This window comes from Drosophila eugracilis, unplaced genomic scaffold (assembly GCF_018153835.1).
Source record: "Drosophila eugracilis isolate 14026-0451.02 unplaced genomic scaffold, ASM1815383v1 contig_2088, whole genome shotgun sequence".
In the NCBI taxonomy this organism is placed as follows: domain Eukaryota; kingdom Metazoa; phylum Arthropoda; class Insecta; order Diptera; family Drosophilidae; genus Drosophila; species Drosophila eugracilis.
Genome location: NW_024572964.1, coordinates 3900282 through 3919766, shown reverse-complemented (window position 1 = coordinate 3919766; position 19485 = coordinate 3900282). Strand labels below are relative to the sequence as shown.

The window sequence follows — 19485 nt, the reverse complement described above, 5'->3', positions numbered from 1 at the left end:
TTTATATTAGGACTTCTAAGGTTGTTTATTTATTCAGTGCTTCCTAAATACATTTTTAAGATTTTTGATGCTGTTACCTTGTTAGTTTGATTAATATCCAGATTCAAACGTTATTTCATTAAACATTTAGCTTAAAATTAAGAAACAATCATCGATAGTCTTGCTATCGAATAGTGCGGTTCATCAGTGTCAGTAGTGTTATACAGCGGCAACTTGCCAGCTGATTTTTCGCGAAACTAATTTTACTATATAAATTTGACTAATTTCTGTGATTTCTGCGGTAACAAAATAAAAAACTGCAATAAAGAAACGTTATTCGGAATCGGCTGCGGGACCCGATTATGTAATATGTGTGACTAAGCGGGCATTCTTGAAGATATCTGCCAACGCGTCGTGTTTTGTTTTTGTTGTGTGAATAATGCACCGAATGGTTATTTAGAAATTCGCGAAATCTTGTAAATAAGATATATACGTAATTGAGTGCCATCTGCTGTAGTTTTACAGAAAAGAAAGACAAACTTGTGATTTCCCCAATGGGTTGCCGGGTCCAAGGATGCTTATAAAATCCGGTGCATAAACGCAGCATGCCCCATTTTCGGATTGTCATTCGTAAAAAAGACAATGACAGTCCAAAAAATATTTTAATACAAAACGCTTCGCACAAAATTCATAAGTAAATAATAGAAATGTCAGAGGCAAAATCGGAAATTCAGGCGGTTACAGCCGGTCCCTCGACAACAGGCGACCAACCAGAGCAAAATGAGCAACAAGTGGTTGCCACAAAGGACACTAAAGCTCCGGATCAGGGTAAGTAGAACAAAAATGAAGTAATTTTTATATTTATGACCACCTTCAGTAGACTGATAAATGACTCGATGTTCCCATTTTTTCCTTTGTTTAACCGTAATCTAAACTATTTATTAATGACTTGGCACTTATCACAAGTTGCACGATGCCCAATAAATCATAAAATACCAACAGAAAAGTAAATATTAACTAAACTTAATAAGCCATATGCAAATAACACAATATTTGGTTTATAAGTATCACAGAAAACCTTATCTTATGTATCTTATCATATAATTTATAGTAAATTAATTCTTTTAAATACATTTTTTAGTATAATGACGAAGTTTTATTAAATTGTTGGGTGTATTTCTGCACACTACGGGTTTTTAGAACTACAATGTATACTAGAAACCTCTTTTAAATATCACCAAACAATAGATAACCATAAATCATACCAAAATGATAAGCGATATGCTAATCTGTACACCTCAAATTTTGCTTAAGAATTTTTAAGACCTGTTTCTATTGTTTAACTTTAGTTTGCATTGTGTATTTATCCACGATTTTTATATATTAACTCACTATTTATTTAATTTAGTTTGAAATTTCATAAAATGACTTTTTTACACAGTCGGTGACACTTTGCGATGAATCATTCGGGTATTTAAACCTTCTTTTCCCTTTGAAGAATTGATCATAAATTTTGAGGAACCTGTTTGGTTTTATTGAACTGTAAATTATGTATCTTATCTTGAATGGGTTTCATTTTTTCGTTTGCTAACCGCCACATATTGAACTTCACCTAAATGTACTTACTTAATATTATGATATTTGCTTTTAGGTATAAACCATTTCATAATTAAGAACTTTGCGTGTTTAATTTATATTTCATAATAACCAACAATATTCATTCACTCATTCGTTTTAAGATTTTTGTATTCCACCTACTTAAGTACACTTCTTAATTAGTTTGTTTTTTAGTTTTCAATTAGTTTCAATATTGTTTGTAAGACAGAACATGTTGCTACAATGTTCTTGAGTAAATATAAAACTAAGTTCGTAAACAGCACCTAATCGTAATTAAAATTAAAGTGCAACTGATGTCACTTTTGATTTAAATTATTTACATTTCGCTCCTTTTCGTGATTCGTATTTAGTTGAAAGTGTTTATTTATCTTAGTTTCTAATGTTAAATCAGCACAAAAGTAAGCGCGAGTTTTGATTTTTGTGTTTCATATACTTTGTAGTGTAAAAATGTATTGTATATAACCAGCAGTTTGAGTTGTTGCTTCCCAAGTCCGCACATCGAAGGTTAGTTGCTGCAATTAAATCTTTGAATTTTCTCTTTAACCGAAAGCACATAAAATTTGACTAATGATTTCTTGAACATTTTCTTTAAATTAAAATATAAAACTAAAACCTCATTACAGTGACGAAGAAAAAGCAGCGGCAGCGTTTGGTATCGGAGAAGAGCATCCAGGAGCCAAATCCCTTGATCTTAGAGCATGCCAATCTAGATTCGGTGCCCCAGCATATGGAGAAGCTTATGAGGCAGTACCAGGACGATCCGAAACTGCCCGCTGCTGAATGGCTTAACTTGCTGATCTATTTAATTGCCCTGGAGTGTGGATTCGTGGAGGAGGAGACTTACGCCCAGAAAAGACATCTCTTACAGCCAGTTCCATCTTTTAGCAGTTTTCATGCCCTGAATGTAAGACTCCTCAGCGAACAGCCGGCCAAGTATGAAGTTTGCTTCAATAATACGGCGTACTCCATGCGATTGAGGACCCTGTTGGACAAACATACTTCCGAAGAGGCTTCTGTGGTTGCTGCTCTCCAGTCCCGCCTAATGGCCATCACGCTGGGAGATCAGCTAATGGTCACCCTATCCCCAGCACCGCTCTTCAAGCAGCCAGGATACAGCATCAGCCTGCCCATCGGTCGTTATGTCTTGAATATCCACCCAAAAAACAAGCCCATCTATCATCGCTTTCGGAAGCTGGATGAACTCTCCTATCAACTCAAGCAGCATGTCTTCCAGCCCATGAGATCGCAGCAACTCATGCAGATGGAACAGAAGCTACAGCCATCACTACTGGGTCTTCCCTATGAACTGTACCACGAGATCTTCAGATATCTTGACAAGAAACAACTTAATGTGGTGGCCAAAGTCAATCGCCAGCTGCAGTTATATAGTAAAGAAATTGAAAGGAAAAGGCTGCAGGGCGGCAGGAATTAATCTCATAATCTGGTCAAAGCCCATTTAATTTCCATGAAATTTATTAGGTTATGGTTTTGGCTCTCACAAGGATATTCTCATGATGTCATTTATATAACTTGCATAGGAGAATTTTCTAATATAAGAAGTAAAGATTAAAGTAAAGTCTTTCCTTTGTATTGGTTTTTCTTAGTCCTAAGTTATATAAACATTTATAATGTTATTGAGAATTGGATTCTCTTATTAAAACAGGAAGTGAAAAATATTTTCAAAGAGGAAAAGAAAAAGTAAAAGTAGTAACTTATCTATATTATGTTGAAAGAACGAAATAAATTATCTGTTAATGAATAATATTTGAAGTTTTAACTTTGTTTTATTTCGTGGTTTTAAAGGATTTTCTAAAGGCTATAAATGAAAAGGTAATAAAAAGGTCTTTTTTTTAGGGATTTTCTAGACATTACATTTTAAACTTAATACATTAATTTATTTTCTGGCATAATTTAAGAATTATAAACGCCCTCATCTTCTTAATTACTTACTCTTACTTCTTACTCTTATATTATTTAATTACCAAATTTAATTTATCCTCACCGCATGAATTTTTGGTTTTCTTTTTATACTAAAAAATGTCCAGGAACTAGGATTATAGTAGCACCTCCAACGCCCTCTGCGGAATCCTGCAACTCCTATGATATTTTTGAACCTCCCTCCACGCCCCTGGACACCATCAGCATCAAGAGCAGTGCCAGCAGCTACTTCTACGATCGTGATATTACAGGTGAGTCCTCGTGTATGTGTCCTTGCCACCTTTTTTGCATCCATTCCGACGAAAAGAGGGGTACACGCCCCTAAACGAGTCGGCCCTCAACCACAGAAGTGCAGAATGCGAAACAAGCGGCTCCAGCAGCCAAAAACACGCGCCGAGATTGTCGCATCCACAATCCCCATTGCCCCCAAAAAGAGCCCAAGCACAAGCCCAAACCCAAACCCAATCCCCGATGCTTCAACTCGTCGGCTCCGAATCTCCAACCTCCCGTGCCCACTTCGATTTTTTATGCGCACGCAAAATCAACAAAACCCACGCGAGCAAAACGGCACCCCTATAACCCCTATATGTGCCACATCTTCATGCACTGAGAGAAATGTTTAGATCATTTATGGAGTTAGTAAGGGAGGATATTAAAAGATGAAGTGAAGTACGAGGTGTGTTCAAAAAGTAAGGTGACTCTTCAAATTTCGCGAATTTCAAATTTTTCGATTATCGAAACCTTTTAGAAGTTTTCGAGTTGTGTTCAAAAAGTAAGGTGACTTTTCAAATTTCAAATTTTTCAAATTTTTCGATTATCTTCAGTTTTGGGAACAAGAAAAAGTCACATGGGGCCAAATCCGGTGAATATGGTGGCTGAGGCATTATTGTGGTGTTGTTTTTGGCCAAAAAATCCAAATCCTTTGATCCATATTTTTCGATAGCAAAAAATCGCCGAGCTCGCAAAACAACTTGTAACTTTACGCCTCTCACAACCAAACAAAAGAGGATGTTCCATTGAAACTTGGTACAGATGTTAGGGAAGAGTGTACCAATATAACAAAACAAAAAAATCGATAATCGAAAAATTTGAAATTCGCGAAATTTGAAGAGTCACCTTACTTTTTGAACACACCTCGTATATACAAAAATCGCATAATATAATATGATTAGTATACTTCGTTTCCAAATAAACCATTTTGTAACTCTAACCATTTCCGCTCAGTGTATACCCCTTGGCCTCTTCGCCTTTTTGGTTTTCCTGGCGGATGGCATCCACAATTTTGTTTTTCTCCCTCAACTGCGGGATGCCTGCTGCCCGATGCTGGGCTCCTATTTCGTGTTTATATTACGATATCGACTTTCCCAAGCCGAGCCTTATCACTAAAATAAAACGAAAACGAAAACAAAAATAGAGAGGCTGCCCTGCATCTCATCATCCTGGCTGGTGTTCCCTTGGAAACCTCATGTTTTTGGTGTTCCCGTGGGTCCTGTCGAAATTATCTGGCTACAACTTTATCAAAAATAACGAAAAACAGTGACAAAAGCATAAATAAATTATGAGAAAGCCAAACAAAGCAAAACCTATTCCGCTGGCCTGGCGCTCTCGCAGAAATAATTTTAAACTCCGAGTCGAGTGCCTCCTGAAAAGCTCCGGAAAATTGAGAGAAGCTTTCTTTCGAGCTGCTCTTGAATAGTTGCTCTGCATTTCCCAGGAGCAGCTGTTTTCCCAGCTGCCCGCCCCCTCTCTTTTCAACGCCTACAATCTGGTCGAATGGTTGGGTGAATGAACCCACAGATGCGGCTGTCACACAGTGGTCAAGCTTTCTTTTAAAAGTAATGAAAACTCTTTTATGTTTCATAGGATTTCATAACGTATTGATTGCATCGACTGCATTATCACTTTAGCACTTAGAAGCTGATTAAATATAAACAGAAAAACCCGTTGAGTTTGGATTTTTATAGGCCTCTTTCTGCGTTGAACAATCAAATTGCTTTTGATAACTTCTTGCCATTGCTATGTCTATTGCTTAAACAGGGGCTATCTTATCGGTAATGAAAGTGGCTCAATTTCCAGAATGGTGACCTGGAATTTCCTTGTGTGTGGAAATTTCATAACAACGAGTCATCATTTATTTGTTATTAAAAATTAAGACATGTTTAGGTTATTTGTTTTTACTTAGTTCTCATTTATAAATAAACACTTTGGTCATTAATACCAAACTATCCTTTTCCTGAACCTTGAACTAGCTGAAGTACATGACACTCTGGTCACACTGTGCTCTCATCTGGGATGCTAAACTGTGCCAAACTTTTCATTCTGCTTCTCGTTTTAGTGGCTGTTGTTGCTTTGCCCTTCCATTCTCGTTCTCCTCCCTTGTGGGCGGACTAGTAACGGTAAACAGCAAAGAGGAATCAAAAGAGTTGGCAAAACATACGCTGCTCCTCTTTCTCTTTCTGCCCCCTCCTTTTTTCGGGATGCAAGCGAAAGCAAAGGCCACTTTTCTAAACACTAGAGAATGCATCCCTGTCTCTCTTACTCTGGGCTGCACTGAGAAAAATATTAGATATTAAAGCCTTTATTTTTGATTATTAATATTATTTTGAGTGGTTTTACGAAGAATTTAGGAGCTATATATGATAAAAATAATAGATATTTTTAAAGTAATTTAAACACTAAAATAAGTTTTGGATTTGGTCTATAACATTAGATTTTCTTTTCAAAAATTGGATATTAAGCAGAAATATATCCTTTATACAAAAAAATATATAGTTTTTATATTTTTTATGTATTTCTTAGTTTATAAACTTCTTCATAATTGCAGACAATATTTATATTTGCTCTAAGAGAGAAACATATAGTGGCCCGATTTTGGTGGAATTTGGTATGGGTGTTCGAAAGGGACCCTTTTGTTTGTTATCCGTGCTTTTTGACTCTCGCAGACTCCCGACTTTCTCCGTAACTCTCTCTGAATATCTTTCACTCTCTCTCTCGGCTGATTGCGCTTTTGGCCAACCAGCCAGCCAGCCAGCCTGCCAGCCAGCTTTTCCGCAGGATAACAAAGCTCGACGCAATCAGTCGTCGTACTTTGGCCCAGCGTCTCTGGTCGGAATAGCGGAAAAGCGGGACTTTTCACCCGGGAGAGAGTGCCGCGAGTCCTCGCTCTCGCCCAGATACCGTTAGAACCTGTTCGAACTAGGTCCTCCAGTGACATACATACGCGCCGTATCCTCCGCGTCCGCGTGTGCTCTGTGTTTTTATAAATATATATTTATATATATATCTATATATATATCTGAATAAATGAGTTCTGGCTGGTCCAGAATTTGAAACCGCACAACAGCTGATTTGCGTTAGCATCGCTGGAGATTTTTATGAAGATTTTCAAGTGGGTTCAAGATGCTGCCAGCGACCTTGACACAAAGCAGTCTAATGGTCTAGTTAGCATTTGTATTATCTTTGACTTGTACCAATTATCCTGGAATCAGATGGATTATATTGAAGTGGTTTTATAGGGTTTATGACTGATACTTAAGAAGTAGACTTTAAAAGCCTTTAATAGGACGAGATTAATTAAATAAATTTGTAAAGTAACAGAAAGAATGATGAGTTACAGAATTACAACGTTGATATAGTTATTTCTAAAGATAAAACTTTAAAAATTATTCATTTTTCTGTTCTTTTGAGGATTATGATGTTTATACATTAGTAAAAAATGTTCAAACCAATTTTTAATAATAAGTAACCTTAGCACCTCTTGCTTTGTAACTTCAAAATTATAATTTTTACAAACATAAGAAGTTGAACTTTGGTAAAATTTTGAGTTTAAAGATTTTAAAGTCCCAAGTATTTTTAGTTAGTGAAAAAGGCATATAATTTACCTTTTCAACTACAAGAAAGTGAATACCATTTTGCAGAAATATTAGTATAAAATTTAAAATAAATAACGCATAAACTATACCACGACCTAAGCGACATGGTCTAGCTTAAATTTGGATTACCTACGACTAAACAAAATCAGCCTCAAGCTGGATTACAGCAGCGATAGCAACGGACCCTGGGAGAAGCAGCAGCAGAACCCAAATCCGCAGAATCCCAACCCGGAGAAGGACAGCAATGGCAGGACCAATGAGCAACTGCAGCACGACTTACTGCAACAGTTGCAACAGCAATTCCAGCTGGCAGCGGTGCAGCAGCAGCAGCAGCATCAGCGCCAATTGCTGCAGCACCAGCACTCGCATCCGCCCTTCCAAGCCCCCCAGCAGCACCAGCCCGCACAGCAGCAGCATCAGACTGCACAGCAGCAGCACCAGGCCTTGCAGCAACAGCAACAGCAACACTTGCACCACTCGCACCACCCACCGCTGCAGCACCACCTGTCGCTAGGCGGCTACCAGCAGTTGCAACTGCAGATGCAGGCCACCAGGAATCAGTATTCCACACCACAGCATCACTATCGCAATGCAACAACGGCTGCAGCAGCAGCAGCAGCAGTGGCAACATCTGCAAATGCAGCAACCATAAGACGTCGCACCTTGAGTCATGTATCGCGTTCTTATTCCCTGGGCACATCGGCAGCCAGTGCAGCAGCTTCGGCAGCAGCCACTGCAGCAACTGCAGCTGCCACACCAGCAACATCATCGGCTAGCAATAATCAACTGAGTATCCACAAAACTGGGATCATGGTGGCCGCCTCACGTTGTCGGAGTCCCATAATGCTGTGCCACAGTCACAGCGACGGGGAGTTTCCACTGTACAGAGGTGAGTCCTTTAAAAGAACTGGCACGGATTTTATATTATACACTTTTCAAACTTGTTTCAACAAGCGTGTTTTTACTGTACACAGTCTGGTCCCCAGGTGGACTTACTCACATTTTGATAGCTTAATTAGCCGCTGTCATTGTGTGTCATTCGCATGTGCATTGTGTGCAACAGATGACGGCATCGGAAAATGAGATGAAAACGGAGTGAAAGGGGTTTGAGGGTTGGAAATTGGTGGGCGGGCCTCACGGAAATTGCGGTGCGTTTGGGTATTTTCCGGGACTCCATTGTGTCCTGTAATGCTAACTGGCTCGGTTCGATTGTACTGTGCGGTCCTGCGAGGGCTGAGCCTCGTTTTGATTGATTACTTTGGAATGATTTATTAATTGGCTCACAGTCATGCGGGCTCTCGTTTTTATGTTTGCAATTAACTTTTTAATTAAACATTTTTATGGCTCTTTTTGGATTGTTTAAACGATAGAAATACCTTTAAATGATACACCAAATCAAAATATAAACTAAATTTGATTTAAATTACAAACTTTTTCCATAATTAAACCCTTAAATATGAATATCAAAGCCAAGTCCTGCTAAATTAGCCTTGTTTAAGGACACAGTTTATATTCCCACTTAATTACTCAATTACTAGAATCACCTGATTCGATATAAAATGCCATCACTTCCTAATCCGCCACCTTAACAAGCTTTTGAAAGTGGCAGTTAATTTTGATATTTATGACTGCAATTTGCTAAATTGAGTAAATTTCATTGAAATTGCACAGAAAATCCGCGGAAAGTTTGGCTTTGCTCTGCAGTAATCAATGTCCTTTTGTCTGGTCTTTATCCTTCCCCTTTTTCTATGCAATTTTCCTGGTAATTTTTATACATTTTCTTTGACTTTTCCTCCTTCACTTTCCCTTCTTTTTTTGCCTTTCGTTTGGTGCGAAACTTAATTAAATTACGACACTTCTTCAGCTCCAGTTTTTTCAGGCTTTTCCTGACAAGTTCAAAGCGCAATGTGTCGCACATCCTGCCAAGGATTTCCTGCCATCTCTTTCTATTTTTATCGCCCTCGCTCTGTCCCCCCACGCACACATGTGTTGACTGGTCTAATATGCTTTAAATGATGGAATCGATTTGGAAACATTTGATGAGCTTGTCTCAGCGGCGGCAGCTGCGAAATCTTTTTCATCAGGGGAGGCACTGAAAGAAATTCAATGGGAAATGTTATTATTTAATATTCTATTCCATGTTAAAACGAATCTTTAAATACTACGAATTTTTGGGAATATTAAAGTTGAAATATTTTGCTTATATCTTTTTTAAGTTTTTCTCTCAGTGCAAACATGTTGTGGGTGTTCGTACGTAATGAAATTAGCAGACTGATGATGAGGCCGTATCGAGGGGGCAGACAAACTTTTCTTTGTCGTAAAATGTTGCAAGCAATGTTTTCGCCCCAAAAAAGGTTGCCACAAAAAATTGATATCTCAAGTGGAAATCCATGAACATTCTATGCCCAAAAACCTGATGTTGTTCATATAAAATTTATGAGTTTCTTTGACAACGTTGGAAAAAGTTTTATTTTCGGATTTGGTAGATTGCTTAAAAAGTTATTGATTTGAAATTTATTGGGGGCTTGATTTTTGCGATGCTTTAACAGCTGGAACGAAGGGCTGTTTAATTATTCAGGCAATATTTTTGGTTTAAATTTTGGCATGAATAAATTCGGAATTCTGTCAGAGGCGATTTTTGGATAGAGGATTTCGGTTTAAAAAATATGTAAAAATATTTTCATGAAATTTATTGTCTGAAAAGAAAACTTTTCTGTAATTTAAATGCTGTGCTTTTTATTGAGTTGAAACTTTCTGATTTTTACAGAAATTCCATCACTGTAATGTTTATTTATCGCCTGTAAGCCGCTTTTTTCCTTTATAGTTTTTAATTTTCGACGGACTTTCTGGCTGAGTAAATATTGACAAATATTGATAATATTTCATTACCATCTTCCATAGTTGTTCCATGTTCTCTTCTCTCTTCTTTCCCTCCTCCCTTTATCCTTGTCAACAATTTTTGCAGTTTCGCTTTATTTTTCGTTTTTTTCTTTCCATTTTTTTTTGCTGTCAATATGGCGCCGTTTATGACAAACTGTTCGATGATGGTGGCGACAGCCTCCTCCGCTTTAATCACTCCAACACACAGAAACCCTCTCCTTATGGGTGTGTGGTGGGTGTGGACACTGAGAGAAAATATTTAAAAATAGGCTTAGGTTGATATGTAAAAGATACTTTGATTGGGAAATCAATTCGGGAGTCGGAACATTTTAGTAAAACCTTTTTAAGCATCCGTTTACGTTTTACTTCTTTTTATAATATTTGATCTTCTATATATACTTATGACCTCCTAAATTGTGATAAATAGCTAATACCACAAACTTAAAGCTTACATAGAACCCATTTTTCCTCTCAGTGTTCTGCATGGTGGAAACTTAATGACTCCATGGCGTGTCTTTAGTGCTCGAGTTAATGTTTCGCGTATTGATTTCGCTCCCTTCGCCAGCCAGCTCCTTCTGCTCCTTCTCCACCTTCTGGCCCCTTATCCTCAAATGCTTCTTGGCATTTCTCCCACTGAAAAAGGGGGAGGCTTGAAAAGGGCTGGGCTAGGGGGACAGCATCCGCAGCAAGTTGGCCAAGTAATTAAGGTTCTTGTAGCGTTGCTGCCTCAATGGCTCCCCAAGTTACGTGCATGAAATCTAAATTTAATTTGCAACTTGTGCCAAAAACGTGAAGGAGAAGAAATATTAAATCAAATATTTCGATGCAGTATGGTCTTTCCATGTGGGCCTATTGACGTCATTAGGATAAAAAGATTGATAGTTAACATTAAGAGAAATTAAGGTAATTAATAGTTAGGGAAAGTGATAAATGAAAGGGGAGATATGGATTAGCATTAGGAAGTAATTAGTAAAGATTTCTGGACTTAAAAAGAATGAAAAAGGCTACTCAATACCTAATAAAGGAAACAACCTTAAACTTTTCTAGACTCCATAAAAGTTATCAGCAATGTAATTTCCTGCAATCATCTACTATTTAGGTCTAAACTGTGTTATGTACTTTCCTAAATGAAGTTTAAACGTGGCCCCAATTTAATTTCGCTTACAGAATTCCTTACAAAATCAATTTGGCCGCCAAACTTTTCCTCTCAAAAATTGAGTTGCAAATTCTGCCGCTTTGTACTGATTTTTTCTTTATTTTGTGTGGCATCTTCTAGGCGCTGTTTTTTATTCATTTCTTGTGGCATCTTCTAGGCTCTTCAAGTTGGCCAAGAAACAACTCAATTTGAGTTTGAATGCAGCTGCTTTGGTCTTGGCACTTGCCCGAAGAATTTGACATTGAATTAAGGCCTCTGCCCGTCGCCAATTTTCTTTACGGTTTCACTTTTTGGCGAAATAGGAAAGCGAAGGGAAATTACCATAAAAATGCGCAGCTCTGGGAAAGATTATCTTTATTTGCAGAACGAGACACAGACGGACAAATCAAATGTGTGAGTCCTTGAACCTTTCCCACTACTCCCCCAACCACCCTTGAGTTTTCCCAACAGTAACATCAGACTAAACAAAAGACCGAGGGAAAACCTAAAAAAGAAAAACACAGAACAGCAAAAGGAAAACAAGTCAAAAGGTAACCAACAACAACGAAGGAGACAGCGCCAACCGCAAATGACCAACTTAAGCCTCAATTTGGGTCTGGTCAAAAAGGAAAACTTGCAAGAGCTGTGTAAGCGGAGGAGGGGTAGTAGAGTGGGAGGGGTGGGAAAACTGTGACCACCTTTCTGGCAAATTGCCTGGCTTAAAAATTTAATACTGCTCGCTTATTTGAAAACAATCAATGTTCCAATTTCGTTGTTGATTTTGTGAGGAGGGCACAGGGAGGAAAAGGTTTCTGGTTCTGATTTTTAAATATTTCAGAATTTTCCTAAATAATTTTTTATTATTTATGGTTTTAGTATTGGACATCTTTTTGGTTTTATCAAAAAAAACCTTTTAAAGTATTTATAAAATTATAAATTATAATATTTTTATTTCTTCCTGTGTCGCTGTTTACTGTTTTTCTCGTTTGGCCCGCCCGCTGTTATTTATTTATATTTTATTTGCTTGCCCCACTTACCTGACATCAACCCCTGTCCGCCGCATCCTTCCGACTTCCTTCCTGTCCTTCCGGTGGGTTGTTCACCCCCCTCTCTCCTCTTGTTCCCTGACCATCTTCAGTGACAGAATTCTGGTCATGTGCTGCACATAATTGCATTCAAAGCTCTGCAAGCCGAACGGTCCCCTTAGTTCCCTCTCTCTCCCCCCTTATTGAGTAGCGCGGGAAATGACAATAAAAGCGGTTACTTATACGCCATGTTGTCCATGCGGAAAGTTGCTCATGTAATTACAGCCCAGTTTGTATGTTGTTGCGGGTGGTCATGGCAAAAGAGAATTCTTTATGCAAACTTTTAGGTCATGCTGCTCGGACATGGATCTGGCCAATGACAACTTGAACCAGCTCCGGGATAAGTTTTTAACGGAAATTTAAAGTTTCTCTCGTAATTTAATATTAAAAAAACAGAAAAACTTTCTGATGAAGGTTGCTTGTACTGTCAAGGAAAAGTTTAATTTGATTAACTTGGCAATAATGTATTATTAATATTATAATCGTATATAACTTTGAATCTTTTAATATGAAAATAGCGTGGAAATTCTAGTAAGGGAAGTTCCCAACACGAACAAAGGTAGAAGTTGACGTTTTCTGCCTTGGAAATAAGCTTTTCCTCTATTTTATTTTGCATTCGTAACCATTTCCATTTCGTGATCATCTCAGGGCAGTTTTTTCATGCCTTTTCCACTATTGATTTATGCGGGTTTTATGTTTTGGTGTTCCATTCTTTTTGACGACCTCTAAGCTTCGTTCCACGTTGACTTAATGACTGACCAGGAAAGCACTTAAAGAAAATGTATTTTGCTTAATAAATGATAAAGAGTTAGCCATATAGTAAAGCCTTTATGATAGAGAGCCTTTAGTTCTTTACGTTTTTGTTTATTCTTAAAGGTTTTCCTTTCAATATTTCCCAGACCACATTAACAAACTTCTCTCAGTGTACTTTTCAACAGCCATTGGTCATTGTGACAGTTTTGTTTTATTTTGACCGCTTTTGCGATTGATTTTAGTTTTAGTTTTAGTTGAGCGCGAACCTTTCCCAACGACGGCTGAGGAAGTTTACAAGTCAGAGAAAAATAAAAGAAATTCATATGCATATGTGTGCGTGGTTGAGCCGAATGGAAATCGATTATACGCCACGTTGAACGCGGTGAAAAGTGGAGAAAAAATTGTGCCGCGGATTCAATTTAACGCCAGACTTGACTTTATCTTGCGTGTGTGTGTGTGTGTGGGTGATCAGGGAAAACGTCGAGATATTGATGGGAAAAAAGGATATATAGAGTGAGAAGGCGATACAAAAGGGAGATGGCGTGAAGTGCCGATTGAGATGTCCTGTCAGCGGCAAACGATTTCCAGTTCATCAGGACTTTGATTTGGTCCCTGGCTAATAGGCCGGCATTATCCTTTACTTTTTACATTTTTCTTGGCAATACTTTTCGGGGCCAGGATGTTCTGCAAGCGCAAGCAGCAGCAATTGAGATTGAAACAGCGTCCCGGCGACAGGAAACGGAAATTGTTGTCCTGCATTTTTAACAGAGGTTGGCTGAAAACTGTTGTTCATTTCCACACTCACACTTGAGCCATGAATTTTTAATATTCCCCCGGAAAAAAAGAACAAAAGCGACTGGCATCCTTTATCCTTTATCCTTACTTTTCGGGGCTGGGGGACAGTAAACAGCTGGGGGGAAAAAATGAAGGAGAAGTATAGGCGCGGTTTAATCACTTGTTGAGTGCTTTGTTTCGTCCTTTTGTTCGTCCTGCTAATAGTCTGGCAATTAATTGCGTGTCTGACCCGAGTCCTCGCCTCTGGCCATCATTAATCAGAGGCGAAAATTGATAAGCGCAATGATTTAATAATAAATTATAACCAGGGAAACGCTTTACTTGCTGAAATTCGTAGGTGTAAAGGCAGGAAAGGCTTTAAGGTTTTCTTATTACCGAAGACATTTTAAGTTACAAGCTTTTAATTAAAACTATGTTGCTGAAGGACCTTTCTTTGCCTTCTTTGCCTCCTTTGATAAATTTAATTATTTGCATTTCTCAAGAAAAGCGCTGACATTAATTTTAATTTGATTTGACGGGCCATTCACTTAGGCCATTGCCCACAAAACATTTCAAGAACAAACCTTGTGTGGGCGGCTAAAAAGGCCAATGAAGTGGCAATGATACTCTTGTTTTTCGGGGACAAGCAGAGGGAAGTCTTTTGGCTACTAAAAATAGGAAAGTTTATAAGGTTTATCATAACTAAGTTCATCTTAAAGCTGTAAGTTTGGTTAAGATGCGGAGTTTGGTTACTTTTTCTTCATAAACTAAGATAAGGAAACTATCAAAATAGTTATATATATCTTAGGTTACCTTCAAGGAGTCTATCCTGTTCTTAGTCACCCAACTTTTCCCTGAATTTCCCCTCAAATCCCCGCATTAGTGCACCTGCTAGTCGCCTTTTCCTTGGCACTCTCCTGATGGCTCATTTGACATTGTTATTTACCTGAGGGGCCCATACAAACACTTAACTTTATTTAACCTGAATTATTCCTGCCATTCCTCAGACCAGGAGCTCTCTTTTATCTCATCACCTTTCTGCTCTCTTCCTTTCTTACAGGTAAGTTTGACATTGATGGACTACACAACCTCTTAAATCGGAGTATGGCTGTGTGGGAGGATAAAGAAGCCCTGCCCCGTTCCGAAAAGAAAATATGCAATGACTTTTGGCATTCCCCTGCGTGTGCGTATGTGTAAAAGATATATAGATGGGAGGGAAATTTGGAAAAGCGTGGCGCGTGGGTTTTTTCTTTCCAAGTCACCGCCTCCTGTGGCTTACCATTATCCGCCCCACGATGCAAATTAGATTTAGATTTTGCCAAATTTCCCTCCTCCTCCTACTTCCTCTTTTTTATATAGACTTCTTAAAGTTTGTTCTAAGCTCAAAGAGAAAATAAAAAGAAAACAAGTTTTTGAGGTGGGCACCCTGCTGATGACAGATTTTTCCCGGTTTTCCATCGCTGTGCCGTCTTTTCCCCCGCCTTTTGTCGCTCTGCAAATATACAGTGGTGCGTCGGCCTGGAAAAACAGTTTCTGTTTGTTCTTTCGGCGACAAAGTCCTAAGAAAACAATGGCAAATTAATGGCAAGTTAAGTGAAAAGTTGATTGCCATTTTTATTTCAACTTTGTGTTGGCATTAAAGGTGAGGAAACAGCTGGTTAACCTTGCGGGGGTAAAGGTAAATGTTGAGGTTAATATGGGTTTGGTTGGAAAATGTTTAGATAAGGAAATCTTTCGCTTTATTTCTTTATTTTTGAGCTCCCTACTATGCTACTCTCATATCCTTTTTGTTTTTGATTTATTTAGTACTCCTATTATTTACATTATTTATGTTTCACCCGCATTTTTCCACTCCGAAGTTCGCCTTTTGTGGGCCAATCAAGTGGAAAACAACATTAGCATGAACATTATTCAACATTTAACCACATTGGCCTTATCTAAATGCATTTATTCAGGATGTTGCACATATTTTTCATTTCGGGCCAATTTCCATATGCATTCCGATGCTCCTTTTTTGCCCAGGACCACGGTGCACAATTGCGCCTGAAAGTATGCAGCAAACACTGCCTCACTAGCACACATGCATTATGCAAATGGCGACACTGAAGCTGACGTCTGAAAATGAGAAATAGGAATAAAACGGTGGGAGAAGGGGGGGAATTGAGGGAAAAGGAACCGGAAAGAGAAAGGAAGGGAAAGTGTGAGCAGGAAATGCAGGGATGTGTGCTAAGATGGCAGCGGGGGAAAGTGAAACAGAAGCTCAAAAGAAAGTCCCTGCCACTTCCAGCACTTTAAAATATATTTATTTATGTTTTAGCAGCTTTTGGTCAATACAAAATATTTTATAAAATTTTTTGTATATTTTATTTGTCATTGAAAATGATTTAATTACTTATTTTTGGCATCTTCATTGATTATTTAATTGCAGAAAATTATTTAATTGGCCTTTAAAGTTGAAAAATCATCAACTTAAGACTATCAAATTTTGTTTTTCTGATAAAGAAATACAAGTTACCTTCATTATTGCATTTCTCTATTAATATATATCTTGAGATATTAAACTTCTTTCTATATCACCCACATTTTCTCTGAGTGCCTTCCACTTAACCCATTGCGTGCCTGGGACAACATAAGGCAACTTAGTTGCCATAATTTGCACATTTTAGCAGCGATGCAAATGCACGCCGACGCATGCCAACGACAGTTGACCACCCCCCTCGACGCCACTGCTACCCCGCCCCTTTAACCAACACCCCTTTCAGCAGCATCCCCTACCCTAGCTGCCTAAACCCCACCATCCTGAAAGGCAGCCCAAAAACGCTCGTTTTGCCACATGAAACATGATATACGAGGCAAAGCGAATGTTTTTGATAGCTAACGGAAATTGCCAAGCAAAGCCAGCAACAACGACAGAAACAAATTCGTAAATATTTTAAAATACGCCTCTTTTGATTCCACAAACACTATGCACTGAGAGAAAAGCAAAGAAAGGATATTTAGTACTAAAAAGTGGGGAAAAGGCGGGAGATTTGTAGTTTTCCAAGTTTATATATTTACTTTTTTTTCTATTTTTTTAGTTTTGTTTTTAAAGAGTTCAAAAGTGCAATATTCTTTAACAAGTGTTGTGTGTTTTTTTCGAGTGTAGGGCTCTGCCACTCCCATTTCGCAGCCCCTTTTAATCTGCAGTTGCTCAAAGCAAATGACAGCAAATAGCTGGCCTTTGGTCTGTGAATCTTTATCTGTTTTATCAGTTTTATTTGTTCATTAGGTCGTCGTCGTCATCGGGAATTATCGTAGTACAGTGGGCACTCTTGCAAGCACTCAACGTCTCAGGTACAGTGAGCTGTAGGGGTAGGCTCCGTAGGCGTAGGGCGAGGCATACACACCGCTGGTGTAGGCAGCACTGTAGGGGGAGGCGTAAAGGCCACTGGAGTAGGCGTAGGGCGAGGCAGCCACCACGGGCGAGGCTGCACTGTAGGCGGTCAGGAACTGCGGCTTGCCACAGGCAACGGCCAACAGGGCGAACAGGCACAGAGCGAACTGGTTGAAAAGTTGGGGAAAAAAGGATGAGGATTCGATTAGCCAGGGGAAGTAATTGCAGTCTTTGAAGTAATAATGGGGCTAGTTAGGCAAGGAAAGTCTTGAAGATGAAGTGGAATGCTAATTTGAATTCGAAATATGTTATTGGTAAGCAGAAGAAGTATTTTCACTGTTCACTGCACTTTCTAGGGCATCTATTTTTGTTCCACTATCCTTTATCTTATTATCCTTTCTAAGTTTTTATCTAAGATCCTTCTAGATACTCACAAACTTGAACATCTTGATTGGTTTTTTTGGTTGTATATCCGCTGATTGAACAGAAACTGATATGATTAACCACTGGCAGAAGCTTCGGCTTTTATAGTAAAACTTTAGTTGACTTTTGGCTTTACTATCGTAGAGGGTGGGTGGCCCACGAATTGGGGAGGTGGAAGGTAGGCAGGCAGTGGGTTAGAGGTCACTCTCGACCCTGGCACGTCTGCTCATTTTCTTTGTTGTGTTTTTTTTTCTCTATTTTTTCGGCTACTGTTTCTGGGCCCGTTTTAATTTGGCTGCTGTTTTTGGCCCAAACGTCTTTATGGCCGCTTTGCGTTGCGTGCATTGCATTCCTAATAGAGTTTTGTTTACCTATGAATGTCTTTTTTCGGGCGGTAGGGGGAGGGTCTTTCCGAGATATACAATAACAGTTGAATAGCAAAAAAAAAAAAAAAACGGAAGCAATCAGAAATTCCCCGAGCAAATGCAATTTGACCTCTGGCAATGTTAATTTGTCTTGGCCAGATTGTCAATTATCGTTATGACTGCCAGAGATTCCTCGGCATGTCCGAAACTGAAGAATTCCAAGAGAATTCCAAAGCGAAGGCCTTGGCCAATGGGTTGCCTTGGTTACCCTTTGTAAAGTCCCACTTTTTCCTTGCCCCCCTCTGCATTCCGATTGTTTAAATGCAGCTGATTGTGCACTGGAAAAATCTTTTTCTCTAATGGAAAGAAAGATTTTGTTTAGAAAAGTGCTATACTAAAGTCTAGAAATCTATGAAAACTTTTATATTTTATCATAAAAACAAATTTACTAAGTAAATAGTAAGAACTCTTGAAAAGTTTGCAATTTTCTTCAACTTAAAATGCATTTTAAAGACATTTTAAAGTGAAATTTCTTTAAAACTCAAACCCTTTTTTCCCAGTTTAAATGCCTTCTTTTATCGTCACGCTTTTCCCACTCTGCAAACATTCAATTTGTCAAGTTGTAAAATTAAAGCAGCTTTTCCCACCAGCTGCCCCGCCCACTTTCCTTTGGCTTCTCGGCTATTGTTGGATGTTGTGCATTTTGCATTTTAAATACAATATAAATTAAGTTGGCAGCTCTCGGCATTGAGAACAGTTTTCGGCAAAGCTGCTGAATGAATGAATGGCAGCCCTTTTATCAAGCTTCTCAAGTTAATTTTGCTGAAGGATAAGAAGGTTGTGTGAGAATGCGGAAGGAACCAAAGGAAATGGTGGCGGGTGGTGCAGAAGTCGGGCAAAACTGACATTGAAGACGAATTGTTCGCCCGGAATGAAGTGGAATTTGGGTGGGTGGCAGTGGGTGGTTGGTAGCCAACTTGCCCTGACATTTGAATAAAACGCTCAACTATTTGCTGATTTAATCAGGGCATTACTATTTCCATTCAAAACAAAATTGAAACTTAACTCTAGATATCTTGTAAAAGGTTTGGAGAACAAAAGCTAGGCGATATTTCACATGTGCAGAGAAAGTTTTACAAATTAGTACTTTAGAACGTTTTTAAATTATTTTTTCTTTTAAAAATGATTACAGAAAATTGTTCTAGGTGAAATTTTCGAAAACTAACAATTTAAAATAATTTATAATTTTGTAGAAAATAGCTTGATCATAATTTAATTTTTTTTTTATCTA

General features: G+C 38.5%; 3 protein-coding genes across 4 annotated transcripts in view; 2 read left to right on the top strand and 1 right to left on the bottom strand.

The window, feature by feature from the left end:
- The first annotated feature begins 185 nt into the window (after positions 1-185).
- LOC108107716 (protein nutcracker) overlaps positions 186-19485 on the top strand; it is a 96095-nt gene continuing 76795 nt past the window's right edge. Inside the window, exons 1-2 of one of the 2 annotated variants that reach the window (XM_017215336.1) lie at positions 186-807; positions 2220-3360. In XM_017215336.1, coding sequence (XP_017070825.1) covers positions 687-807; positions 2220-3028 — 930 coding nt within the window. In that variant the 5' untranslated portion in view covers positions 186-686 and the 3' untranslated portion in view covers positions 3029-3360. Of the gene's footprint in view, positions 808-2219; positions 3361-3641; positions 3786-19485 lie in introns of those variants that run through there. The other variant, XM_017215330.2, reaches the window with a different exon arrangement.
- Positions 7843-15474, top strand: LOC108107717. Its single transcript, XM_017215337.1, has 2 exons — positions 7843-8295; positions 15094-15474. The coding sequence occupies exons 1-2, from the start codon at positions 7947-7949 to the stop codon at positions 15228-15230; spliced, it is 486 nt and encodes a 161-aa protein (XP_017070826.1). The 5' UTR covers positions 7843-7946; the 3' UTR covers positions 15231-15474.
- Positions 17062-17925, bottom strand: LOC108107719. The gene is made up of 2 exons (XM_017215339.1): positions 17841-17925; positions 17062-17573 (listed from the first exon to the last, which is right to left on the bottom strand). Exons 1-2 carry the CDS (start codon positions 17850-17852, stop codon positions 17355-17357), a joined length of 231 nt encoding a protein of 76 aa, XP_017070828.1. The 5' UTR covers positions 17853-17925; the 3' UTR covers positions 17062-17354.

Bases quoted from the DNA above. Each gene is read 5' to 3' on its own strand.
- LOC108107717 (XM_017215337.1), top strand. From the start codon at position 7,947: ATGCAGGCCACCAGGAATCAGTATTCCACACCACAGCATCACTATCGC. The intron at 8,296-15,093 runs GTGAGTCCTTTA...CCTTTCTTACAG, and splicing joins GGAGTTTCCACTGTACAGAG to GTAAGTTTGACATTGATGGA.